Source organism: Falco rusticolus, chromosome 4, assembly GCF_015220075.1.
Source record: "Falco rusticolus isolate bFalRus1 chromosome 4, bFalRus1.pri, whole genome shotgun sequence".
NCBI lineage: Eukaryota > Metazoa > Chordata > Aves > Falconiformes > Falconidae > Falco > Falco rusticolus.
In genome coordinates, this window is record NC_051190.1 from 71,399,099 (window position 1) to 71,413,121 (window position 14,023).

At 38.0% G+C, this 14,023-nt stretch overlaps 1 protein-coding gene across 1 annotated transcript in view; it reads right to left on the reverse strand.

The window, feature by feature from the left end:
* Positions 1-14,023, reverse strand: part of PLXDC2 (plexin domain containing 2) — a 271,594-nt gene that overhangs the window by 17,433 nt on the left and 240,138 nt on the right. Inside the window, exons 10-12 of the mRNA XM_037385483.1 lie at positions 13,339-13,399; positions 10,343-10,496; positions 8,954-8,992 (exon numbers count right to left, since the gene is read on the reverse strand). Coding sequence (XP_037241380.1) covers positions 8,954-8,992; positions 10,343-10,496; positions 13,339-13,399 — 254 coding nt within the window. The remainder of the gene's footprint in view (positions 1-8,953; positions 8,993-10,342; positions 10,497-13,338; positions 13,400-14,023) is intronic.

Here is a 14,023-nt window from a genome sequence, read left to right on the forward strand (position 1 = left end):
AACGTAGCATTTAAGTAACTTAAAACTTGCTGTGACAACCCAATACTACTTGTTTTTATATTGTTCACAGGGATGCCATCAGAGACTGCAAGTTTTGTAATTCACTCTGTAAAACATATCTCAATCTGAAGTCCCGAGCTGGAGGGGGAAATAAGACATACTGAAGGCTGATTTCTTAGCTGCCCATTTCTGCTTCTTGGTGGGGTGCTGCTAATTTTGCTAGTTATATAGATTTGGTATATGAACAAAGGCATGTACTTCTTAGGACAGATGATATTTGATGTATCAGAAATCTATGACGATATATACACCCGTCTTTTTTAAAGTCAACTAAGCAAGGAATCAAGCAATTTTCATCCGTCTCCAAGGTTTATTTCAGAGTAATAAAACTGTCTGCCAGTGACGATGATGGAACATTCTGACTTTGAGCAAATCAGCTGAATCTGGCAGGTCAAACCTATGCCTCCTCACTACTACCCCTGTTATCTGTCCAATACACTACTGTACTTACGTTAATCTCATTCGACCATTCTTAAACCCAAAACTGTTCTTCTGTAGCCATCCTTGGACCGTTATTGATCTGGTTCCTCTCATCCAGGAGCTTCAGGGTGTCTGATAGCTGTTTCCACATAAGAGATCTTTACAAGCCATTTGGCAACATCTCCTTTCCATGTGTCTGCTCTCCTCTTTGGGCAGCCAGAGAACAGAAATCCTCTGTTGCTGCATGGTCTGGGGCTAACCTGCACCTACAGATCCAAGGTCACTCCACCACCTATACCCTATTAAGTATGTCATTTATAGCCTGGCAGCTGTATCACTCTATTTGCATGACTGTGGGTTCGAGTTAATACGCTCCTGCAAAGTGGGAGAACATAATGTTTAGGACAGCTGAGCACAACAGGGTTACAGCCTACAGTGAGCTCAGTAGAGCCACTGGATTTTTTCCTGTTTTGGGCCTCCATTTACATCTGGAATATGAGTCTACCAGAAGACTGATTGTTTTAAGGGCCAGGAACATGGTTCTTCAAACCTAAGCTTTTTTCCTGTACATAATGCAGATTTCTGAACAGATGATTAACGACCTACATATAGTGACTGTGCAAGGGAATAAGGGAAAGTACGATTGAAAGGATTCTCCAGAGGCTCAGAGGAATCTCCATAAAAATCTCTCTACCTTTTCTAGGAACAGCATGCTCTGAACTTCTCAGCTTCTTCACAGTAATGGAGTGTGATTTTCTTGATTTGTGGGTTCATTCCCTTAGCATTTGTTAAGATTTTGAGGTTAAGCCATTGCTTAACTTTACTTGGTTTCATGATGATTTATAAAGTTGTTGCTCAGCTAACGCTTTAAAAATTGGTTTCCAATTGCATGTAAGGAATTAAAAGTGGTCTTTGAGTGAGAATATTATGAAGTGTAACCCACAGATTCTGAATTCAGTATCTGGTTTTGCTATCAATATTCTGTAGGATCCAGGGCAATCCAGTAAGTCTTTCCAAGACTGATCAACTGCTTAGTACAGTAAATGGATGACAGTGCACAAAAATCAAATCCCTCTGTTTATAGGATGACAGCACTCTAAACATGTTAGCTAAGGTCTTTCATTCTTCTGCTCTAAAATATCACCTAACACTACAACAGTTGTCATCAGTATTGATTTTAGTTTGAGTTGCTTGAGGCCGTGGTAAGCTTACAATGCAAGCATCAAGCAGTGGCCATCATGAAGCTCAATATTGTACTCTATTGTATCATGCCATTTGGCTTGGCAAGGCAGCTGACTGTTGCTAAAACCAGAAGAGCATAAAGTTGCCAGATTAGAAGAATTTCAATTAGTCAGCCCATTGACTCCTCCTAACCCTACTGAAAGCAAACACAAGACCATCAGGTCAAGCAGGCTATTATTCTCTAAAGCTGTGCGATGCTGGCAGTTACTAAACTCACACACACACAAACTCTACCCCCCGCCCCCCCTTTCGGGGGCAGAACAACTCCAGGTACTTCAATGCAAAATGTACAAGGATATTAGTCTTTCAACTTGACCTCTATTTTTCCCATCCATCACAGCGACCCATCTCACACTAAATAAGAGTGAGCAATGTAGAGGAGATTGCAGGGCACTACTGGCTGCAGCTGCTGGGGTAACTCCATGTAGGACAGGTAGTTGAAAAGACAGATCACAGGAGCTTTGTGTGCCCTAGTTGTCACACTGCCACAGCACTGTGACAGCAACAGATGATAAGATAAAACATTAAGTAACGCAGCCTTGTCTTAAAAAGTTTATCTAGTCTATCACATTTAGCCCTCCATAGATCTCAGTGTAGATCTACATGTGGTTTTCACATTAACCCTTTGAGCTGGTACAAAGACCAGAAATTGTACGTGTTAAACAAAAATGTGCCTTTACAGCAAAGTCATGACAACTGTAAAAATAGATACTATATATAATTTTATATCTGGCTTAGAAAACCAAAGAGAAACTGAACTGGTATAAGTTAAGACTTCAGTAGAAATCAAAGTGTCTACACATAGTTGTTCTGGTTTAGCTAAACTGTTTTAACCATTAACATTATGCTTCTTTAACGTAATGTGCTATAATGCCTAATATGACGTAAAACCACTAAAGACAGAAAGTGGTGTTTGCTTTCTAGGGGATACATTCCAGTGCTGTTACTTTGGAAAACCTCTGCCGTGATTTGATTGACTTTCTGGAGACTGGGTTGGTGTTTTTTACATGTTTTGTGATCATAGCTGCAATAAGATAACGGCAGCAAAACTGGGATGCAGCAGAGATGCAAGAAATTCTGGAAAAGACACAAACGTCTTGTTCTAAGTAACATTTAAGCACAATCTAAAGTACCATGAAACAAACAGAAAATAACAGAATTTCCTTATGCTACAAATTTAAGTGTCCTAAGAATAAAGATTATTAATCCATGATTCTATTTTCTACCCAGAATGGATGAGTTCAGCAATTTTCATTTGTATTTGCTTTAAAAAACATGCGTGCAGCCCATTGACCACTGTATATACTATGCAGAATATGATTCTTTCTGTGTCTGATGCACAAGGAAGATGGGAATACTTATATCAGAGGGTGTTGCTTTTCCAAGCTTATGTTCTTGGCTTTGGAAGGCTCCATTTCAACGAGATAACTGCCCGCAGGCACTGATGTAGTTTCATACTGAACACTAGCAAGGCTGTATAGGCTTTCCTTAAGTCACAAGATTTCCTGAGCAGGAAGAACATGAATTAATGCTGGGCACATAATTTCATGTCTCTTACAGCAACATACTATGGTAGATCCAACAATTTTTCTAAGGATAATGCTTTCCTATCCTGAGTGTTACAGCCAAACCTGCACAAAGCAGTAAGCAGCATTTAGCAAATTGCTTGGGGTCTAAGTTCAGCTTTGATCATGCTTTGATCATACTGAAGAAAACAAGAGAGATGTCCAATACGTCTTGATACCTGTCTCTAACTAGTGCTGAGAAGAAATTGCTGAGAAATGATAGAGGAGGAACAGCTTGGAAATATTCATGGAGAAACAGAATAAAATGTGGAGATGTGTCAGCATTACCTAGCTTGTAATCTACAGTGTGAAAAACAATATATGGGAAGACATGCTGTCTTATTTGAGTTATATTTTATTTGTTCCTTTTGAAATTATCTCCCTACCTAAATATAAGAAAAAAAAATAATAAATCCAATAAACTCTGTTTACAAGGCTCTTTCTGGTTTATTTGATTATCAAGGTGGCTAATTGTTCTTCTTGAAACTATCTTTCTTCATATTCCTATCCTATTAAACACATTTCTATCCATCAGCCTTTATTTTCTTATCTTTGTGTTCTGACACTTTTCTTTTTTCCTTCTATTTCTATCACTACTGGAAACATTCCAGAGCTGCTCCTTGATACTCTTTTTTTTTGCACAAGCACAGCATACAGTACAGCATAGATAAACTATGACAAGTTGTCTACAAGGAAATCCTTGCTTGTCTAAAATTGTATGAACATTGTTATTTTAGGGGAACATCAGCAGTTTTGTAAGTGGAACATACAGAAGTAAATGTATAATTACATAATCCATAACCTAATCTCAACAGGATTTTTGCAATAATGGTTAAAACCTTAAATCCTCCCTTTTTCATGAAGAAGAGTGGAAGAAGAGGTCTGAATCTTGGCCTGCCAGGTTTCTGGACAGGAACTGAAACACAACAGATTAACTAGGACACCCTGAAGACAATTAATGTAATGAAACCTTAGGCATAGGCACCTAGAAGTAAGATGTCCACCCTTAGCACATCATTTAGATTCTTCTCTTTGGCTGACAGCAACAGGCAGCCCTATATAGTAACTTAGCTCACTTTGGGCACTTCTTTAAGGGTGACCTTAACGAATTCCTCTTGCCTATTGCTTGCCACTGGCTATAAGAAAGGCCCAAAAGGAGAGCTTGTGGCTCCCTGGCTAGCACCAGCTGTGATGAAGCCTCTGGAACACCCTTTGCTGTGGCTAGGCCAAGATCTGATGATAAAACAAAGCCATACTGTGTGGAGATCATACACGTTCATTTTAAAATATGTTTAAAACACCACAAAGGCTAGGTTTAGCATTGTTTGATTTAACGTGTTTTACTTCAAAATTGGAGAGGACTCAGCTAACATGTAGTGTCTTGTTAAACCGATATAGTTGTTTTGTACTGTGTGGTCATAGTAATTTTTGTTAAGTCAAAATTATGTTTTTCCTTAAAGGCTTGGCTTGTCTCTTTGTTGAAATAGGTCTCATTTTCTGGATTATTTAGAAGATTAACACATTAGAAATAAATAAATGAGATTATTATTGGCAGGCATGAAGTATTGTTTAACATGTTGCAGCTGGAGTTCAGGATACACAAAATAAACAGGACTGAGTCTTCCATAACTTGTCAAGAATTCCTATGGTAGGAAGAGCTCAGACTCCAATTTTCAAGGGAAATTAAGAAGACAGATGGCTAATGGGAGCTAGTTTCCAGGCATAGGGGACTATTAAGACAAAAAAGAAACAAACAAACAAAAAAAAAGAAAAAAACCCACCCCCCCCCCAAAAAAAAAACCCCAACAAAACAAAACAACAAAAACCAGCCTTGGGTAAATTTATCACTGTATATTAGGTATAAAAAATTATTCTTTTTATGAATGCAGAACTTGGTCTGCATTTTGGTCATTTCTTACAGAGTTTCCTAATCTATCAAGATCAAATTAAGCTCTGCATAGCACTAACGTTAATCCTGTACATCACTAATGTTTATATCTAGACCACCTTTGAAAAAGTCCACTACAGAGTGAAAGTAGCAGTACACAGACATTTCCTATGCTGGGATGGACTTACTCACAAATAAGTAAAACAGCTTTCTCCCTCAGCTAGATGGTTTTTTTTGCACAGCTTTCCTTTTGTGCAACAGCAGTTTCTGTACATCTTGATGAATGAGAAGTGTAGCAGCTTCTCTGACACTTACTGTCCAACACACATACACTTTTCTTTTGAGTTATAAAGCTGAAGGACTAAGAGGGACTCATTGCAAACAAATCATCACAACAAAGTGTCTAAAAAGGTCAAATAAAATGTCTAAATGTGCTGGCCAATCACCTAAATCATCCACCAAAGAATTCTCAAGTCTCAAGAAAATACTGCATTACTGTATAGCCACTGGCAATTACAATTTTTATGAAAAATTAGGCTATAAAACTGTTTAGTCAGCTGTACTTTGTTATAAAACAAATGAAAAAAAAACCTCAACAGAATCCAACAGAATCTGCAATTAATAACAAAAATATACATTTGTAGTGATGGACATATCTTGAAACTTACAAAATGCTTGTCATTTTGAAAAGAATTAAGATTTAACAAAAATTGTAATGGCATGCCAGATGTATTTTAAAATGGTTTGGCATGCATGTATTAGGCATCTGTCATGTGCCATGAAGGAAGAAGGAAGGCAGAAGAAACAGAAACAAGCAAATGTGGAATTTATGTTAAAATATGCCACAAAAAGTTGTGGGCAAATTACAGCACTAACTTGCAAGTGATTTTCTCATATAATTAAAAAGTCAAAGCAGTTTGACCTGAACCTGAAGTTTAATTTGAATTTAGTTGCTGCTTTATAACATTTGGTTTCAAAAGTTTCAGACAGATGTGAGATGCAGGATTTTTCTGGAATCCTTTTGTTGTACCTAACCAGACACTGACTGCTATCATCCGAGAACACATCAAGCCATAGCTGATCACTGATCGAATATAGCTTTGGCTTTCTGTTATAAAAGGTTCCCTTTCATTAGAGTTTTAAAGGATCTAGTGTGAGAAAGTAAAGACCCTGTATTCATGACCTGAAATAATCTACTCTTTATGAAAAGCTGACAAAACATAGAGAATCAAAGAATGTGCCTGTGGTTGCAAAGGTTTTATCTGAGCCTAATCTTGGGGTCACTGGAAAATTCAATGCATAATTGAAGATTCATCAAAAAGAACTTTTCAGATTAAAAGCTACGTTTACTGTGTGAATGAGAAAACCTGGTGTGTTGCTTTGCTTCATTGTTGTTTGAAGTCAGTTTCTTTTTTTTCCCAATTTCAAGAACAAAAGAAACAGCTCAAGAAAAATGAATAATCACATCAGGTATCAGTTTCTCCTCCTAAAGTTCGGCAGCATTCTCCGTGGAAATGGACTTTCTATATTTAAGATAAGCGGTGCTACAAACCCTACCACCTCATTCTACCAAGTAGGCCACAGCCATCACTTACTTGTTCTAGTGTGCAACATTTTGTTTGCTTTCACAGGGTGGGTTTGGGTTTTTTTTCAGATTTTGGGCAAGGAGTAGACAAGTGAAAAAACAATCCTGTTGAAATTAGGCCACCTTTTGAATTATTTTTTATATAACAGCATACTATTTTGAGCTGTTTATGAGATGCTCATGACAGACTGCTGCCTGGTCCCAGGCCAGCCACCTGCAATGGAGCAATGGTATGTGGGGCAGAGTGTGGGCGCAGCTCATCTGGGAACATACCTTATGTACAGAGCAGACATGAAATGGGACAAGTGAAGCGCTGATTGATTCACCTTGTCTATTGAACTTTAAGAGCACTGAAGCACTTTTTAGAACAAAATTAAAAGCAATTTTATTTCAAGAAGAATGAGAAAGAAAGGTACAGGGACGTTCCCGCAGACAAAATGCCTAAAGTACCACCCTGAGATTATAGATGATCTTATTCCAAGGATCACTTAAGTGTCAAAACCATGTCAAACAATAACACTGCCAACAAATGGACAATTCAATGCCCAGCACAGCATGTGACAAGCTGTGCTGTGGTTAGTGACAGCAAAATGACAGAGGAGTGACTGGCAAGGAAGGGGATGGCAACTGCCTCCTGTGGAGCGAGCAGATTCCTAATTTGAGGGAAGGCAAAAATAATGGCTGAACGTTACTGAAATACATACAACTGCTGTTTTTCAAAACTTGAATAATTCTATGTGAGGGCCTTGAGAAACCACTATGCCTCAGCTGTCCTGACCCACTGCACCTGGGACCTCTGCTCACGGGCTCAGGGACTCCATTAAGCTCAAGCCCAAGCCTAAGCTATGTTGTAGGTAAACCTGTAGTCAGCCCCATCTCTGATCTATGACCTTGTCTCCTGCACCAACCTTCGATCTATGCTGAAGGAGTTTGTCTCCAGTCCTGTCATGGGCCATGTCCCCTTGGATGGACCTTGGTGCTGTGTTGTAGACTATAAGTGGCCCCGTCTCCTTTTGCTGCTGGCTGGACTCCCTGTATGGACCTGGTTCATTATCTCACCTTCTCTGGAACTGCTGATGGGAGCTGCTTCCTTTGGTCCTTGACTGAGCTGCACTGCTGGCTGCTGTGCATAGCCAGCTCCCTCGCCATTTGCAGCCTTGCCTTGTTGACCTGGGTCCTGCTTTGCCCCCGGGCCTGCCTCATCACTGCAGGCTCAGCCGGTGGTCACTAGACTGGGGCTGACCCTGGCTACTGCCCCTGAGCTGCTGGACTCACCCTGTGCCCTGCCTGTGCCTGCTGCCATGCTTGTCTGCCAGTTCCCCTGTGCCTGAGGGAGGCTTGGTGCTCCCTGCCTGGAGGAAAGGCCGTCAGAGCCAATAATATTTCCCTTTATATCAGTGGAAATACAATTTATTTCAATGGGCTCAGCAAATCATCCTCTGCTTTGATAGACCAGAGAAATCAACCCAAATCTTTCCTTTCCCCTCAGCAAACTCCACGATGGCAGTGAATACAGACACAGCCTACATCTAATGACCCAGTCCTATTATAACTAGTAGCAAAATTCTCATCAGCTTCAAAGGGAGAAGGAGCAAACATCAGGTCTCAGCCCTTGAACCCACAAAGAAGATGACGACAAAAGTAGTCCCCTGCAGAGCCTCATTTAACAGAGGCTTTAACGGTGAGACAAGGTGATCTTATTAACTCGCACGGGGAATGTGCATGCAGAAATACAGGGTCTCTGTTAGTACAGAGACACAGATATGAAATTGATATGGTTATTAACAAAACATCATGTAATAATTCACTAGTATGAATGCATTTACAGCACAATATTATTACTTAGAACTAGCACCATATCCTCTCTTAATACAGTTAAATGCTACCGTATTATTACAATACAGTTAATTGTATTAATACAGTTAAAAATTTACTTAATATGTCCATAATTGGAAGTTAATAAAACCTGCTGTTTTATTAAAATTTTATAAAGAGAGCTGTAAATGTTTAATTTATTAAGCAGTTACAAAGCTTATTTGTCCCGCTGCTCTTCCACACAGATGTGGAAGGCTGAAGTCCCTTGGTAGTCTAGTAAAAACTATTTCTACAATCTGATTTCGATTAAGGAAGTTCAGTGGGGTATAATTTGACAAACTACTGACATTATTTACAGACAGAAAGATAATCTCTTACCTCCATTATCTTTTAAGTGCAGTGCTATCTTGGTGTCATCTGTAAAGGAAATTCAAAATTTAGTTAAAGGAAAATGCATTTTTCTAAGTCATGAGTTATTGTGGGAATGACTTTCTAATTTCAGAGAAATCCAACAATTAGAAAACAATTAGGTACTCAGTGAGAATTTGATTGTAGTGTTCTTACTTACACTGAGCCATGCTTTACTTCCTTACTACTAAATAACATAAGAGTGTTACAGTGTAAAGAAGGATTCAAAATACTTGTTGATAAGGATACTAGAGTCTGTCTCATAACACAAATAATTAATTATGTTACATATTCATACATAGCTTGAGCATTTGATCATATTAAGGACTATATGAACCAACATATGACAATAACATGTAAAAATGACTTAATTCCTCTTCTAAGAATCATGAAAAAGTCTACCAGTTTTAAATCACTTTTATTTCCATATTCCTCTTGTTGTGAGCTTTAATGAACAAAATGCCAGGGAATAATGCTGTTAATGCAGTCCAAATCCTGTATTGAAAGTTTCTAAACTTCTCTTGCTGCAAACAAAACCAACCTTTCTTATTAGTAGATCCTCACCTTGAAATGCCTTCAGCTCAGATTTTCCTGTCACAGGTTGCTTAAAAAATCTGCCTGTACCTGGTACCTTTTCTTGTGTTAACATACAATTCCAATAGAAAATTCTCCCCAGCTCCCTCTCCCATTTTATAGATGCTATTTGATTAATCTGAGCTAGCTTTTTCTACCCAGCTGAATTTTCTCCAGAAGCAGGGAAGCAGGATATCTCAACGACAGAAAGGCAAGATTCAAGCAGCCAGTGGGACAAGGATGAGAACTGACAGACCATCACTTACCCAGTCAATTTGGTTAAGAAGCCTATAGAAACTATTTCACAACAGTGAGCACCATCTGAAAAGAACAGTGTCAACTGACTGAAAAAAAGTAAACAGGCAGATTTCAACGAGGTTTTTAATTTGGGTTATCTCTAATTTTCACCTGGCTAAATAGAATACCTAAAGAGATTAAAAATTTATTAAGTCTGTGATGGGAGTTTGTTCACCAGCTTTAGCAGGGCTCTCCCCTACAATTTCAACAGGTTTTGGACTATGGCCTGATGGTTACAGGAACAAGAAAAACTTATTGTAACCACAAGTCCTCCAGAAGTCTGCCTGGCTTGCCTGTGCTCCTGTGCTCCTCCCTTTTGCACCTTATTGTTGCGACAGCGAGTTGCAATTTAAAACCAGTAGCAGATATTGCCTTGGCTGCCTTGTAGAGAAAAGGTCAACATAAGCACATACTTAAAAGAATTAAATTTCATGTGGACTTGTAAATGACATATTTGGACTACAGAATAATGCAGTATACACAGTTCACCTTCTGTGGGCAGGCTAGTTGGCAGGTGGGAAGGGGTGGATCCTTTGGTGGTTGTTAAAACTCTGAACTTTGTGGTGGTTGGCAGAAGGGTGGTGGTGGAGTATGGAGGTGCTTCAGTTGAGCCTATATTTTTCTCACAAATCTTATCTTTTGACTGTTGGGAAACAAGAAAAACAAAGGAGAAAATTAATTCTCAGTGGAGACTATAACTGAGTAAAGTATTTAAGCATGGACAAGCTGTCAGGATAAAAAGAATGAAAATGGAAACCGTAAATCAAGGAATTTCCAGAGCTTCCACCCCCCCACCCCCCTCCCTTTTGAAGTGGTCTACACAGCATTCAGCAACATATATTTTTCATTTAGCTGCAAAACTTACAACTCTCAGTAGTCTAAGACAAGGCTTCAAAGTCATCCCTGAATGTCAAACATTATTTCCCCCAATCAGGTTTTAATACCTAAAATTACCATTCAGATTTTCACTTTTCTATTGTGAATGTTCACTGCCATTGGTCTGGGTGCCATAACACACGTTAAAAAAAAAGATACATGGGAATTAAATTGTAGCCTTTCATAGTGCATAATACTTAGTTAACTAGAGCATTTAATTAGGCTATACATGCAATTATCACGGAGGAATATGCATATAAATGTAACGTGTGAATTTATTCAGCCTATAGAATATTTATGTAACACACTATAAAGCAACTTTCACTATATGCCTATTAAGCCTTTTCAGTTTATATAATATTAAAATTTCACATATTATACATGCATATAACCATAATTAGCTTTGAATATTAGTATTATAAAATATAAAATAAATATAAATAAAACATGATTATGTTTTATTAGCACACCATAAATAATATTCACCATGGTATAATAATGTAAGTTCTGTTTTCATGGGCAAATATTTTTATATAAATTTTGAGTATTTCTTTAAATTTCTGGACACTTTTAAAATTCTGCCAGTGTAATGAATATTTTCTTTTATGTTTTGCATAGGAAAATACATCCATTTACCTAGCAGCAAATATGGGACCCTGCCTGTAACTCCTGCTGTCTCCAATCATTTTAATGAGAAGTGGAATCCCAAAAAGTCTCTTCATTTTATTGAGATCTGGCTGTCAAAACCCAGTGGATGTTGTCTTTCATTTAATATGTGTGGATATTTTATTGTCCTTTATCAGAAACAATGTATTACATTAAAAAAAAATCATTACCTGTGGTATAATTATTCTTTAGATTTCTTCATATTTTAGTTTGAAAACCACTGTTAATTTCACTGATGCAATTTAATCAAAATTTAGCTCAAAATCTATATTACAAAGAAGGAAACATTATTATAAGAATCATCATTATTCATCCTCTTGAATGAATACATCTAAAATTAACCTCTGTGTGCTAATTATTGATCCTTCATTGAACTCCAGCAGTCAAGTCAGGCATCATTCTGGAAGATGCTAAGTAAGCTGTTGCTTCCACTCCAGAGAGCCTGAAAGCTGGACTGTGAGCAGCACTCAAGTAGCTTGAAACTGTGTAAATAAAACTATTAGTTTCTCATATACATTTAGTGCACCGATATTTCCCCCTCAGACCACATATTAAGCCTTGGAATACTAATTGTGTTGAAAGAAGAAGGGAGAAGCAGAACGCGATGCTACTGTCCTACAGAGAACAGTTTTTGGATAACTTCATCTACAGGTACATATGAGTCCTAGCTAATTACAACCTGGATTAAGGCAACACAAAAGTTGCGCACCATCACAACACATATTCTCACTGACTTTTTATTTTATGTTCTTGAGGAAGTTGTCCCCCCAAGACAATACATCTCATAGAAATTCCATTCTTAAATCAGCAGATTACAAACTGCAAAGTTGAAGCTTCAAGGCTGTGTAACAAGGCAGTATGTAGGATGCAGTTATTTTGCAATTACAGTTACAAGAAAAAAATTTCTTCCATCAGACTGGATTCGTATCGTTACGACTCTCTGCTTCTACTGAGAATTAAACCAAATGTGCTTTTCTAACTAGACACTTGGGACTATGTTTTGCCCTCTGTTTCACCTGACGTTATACTTCAGAAGGGCAATGGTGCTGGAACTCATGACAGAATTTAGCCCTTTCAGCCAAAAAGGAAAAGTAACTGCTTTTTTATGGCCAACAGGAGATTAAAAGTGTCATAAATTAATTTGTTCCTATTACCACAATCCCCAAATAAAAAAAAAAACAAACAACAAAAAGCAACCAAAAAAACCCAACCAAAAAACCCAAACCCCAAACTAAAAAACTTTCTAAAGGGAAGATGCTGGGAAAGAACTGACAGTAAGATGCTTATATATGTGTCTTGAAAATAAACTGTTCTGGTCCAGGAGTACCCCAAATAACTCTTTTAGAGGAGGCCCATAGTCCGTTTGACAGTCTATCACTACTACAATCAGATATCTTTCTTGCTATCTCACTGCCCCTCCATGACAGGAAATACAAAGGCCTTGCTTTTTTCTTTCTTTTTTTTTTTTTAATCTCTCTGAGTTCATCTATGTAATTTCTTCTGTACTAATTTATTTGACCAGATTTCATAATCAAAATGCAATGTCTGTTTTTCACCTGAGACTATTCTGTCAGAGGGTTTTCTGAGATAAGGACCATCACAGTTTCTTCCCCTTTTCAGGCAAACGTCAGAGATCTAAGAGAAAACCAGTGCAGGGGCATTGTTTTGGGGCAGGCTTTCTGGTATATTTATTTTTTATTTAAAGTATTTTCTAAGAGGTAAGATTTTTACTTTGTGTCCATTTTATTCCCTCAAATGGAGAGTGAAATTGCTCAGCCTATTTTTCTTTATTACGCCTTACAGCATTTCCACTGAATGATAAAGATAAATATAGCATGTCTTTGGCCTTGAAACTACGCTTCATAATCTGAAGAATTTAATCAAAAGCATTGCAAGTATATAAATGGCCTCTGATGGGCCGAGGATGTAAGCTACTCACATACCTCTTCAGGGCAGCCGCTGTCTACCCAATCTTGCCGGTGACGGTCAAATCCACTGGAGCATCTTTAAACGATGAAATAGAAGTTGTCCAGATGGAATTAGAAGGGAAATATGAACAAGAAAGGAACGAGAGGAAAAGAAGAGAATGACAGTGAGTAAGTAAATGATAAGATTTATTTAAAAATCCGTATGATTTACATGGTGTTGCTTTTGCTCAACAAGCTGTTGCTTGCAATAGGAGTCAATCACATAATCCACTTCAGTGAAAGGTGTTTCAATTAATGAGGTTTTATTTTAGTTTTTTTTAAATTTATAGTTCTTAAATCAGAATGTCTCCATTCCACTGGTTAATTAATCTTAAGACTGGACTGAGCCATAGCATTTTAAAGTTTGATGTCAGCCATATGGATGTAAATGGGTTTAATTATTTCCGTCTTGTTCCTTCTTAGCCAGGAAAATTTAATCCCACAAAGGTGCAGTGAACCAGTCACTGCTTTTACCAGGCAAGGTGATCTGAGATATCAAGATACACATAGAACGATGTGATCAGCGTTCACAGATTCAGAAAACAACCTCTGAACAGCCTTCGTAGCAATTAGAGAATACTGTACAACTGCTTCTACCTCCTCGCTAGCTGCAGAAAACTGAAGCTGCATGCATATGTCTTATCAAATTAGGTGAGGCTAA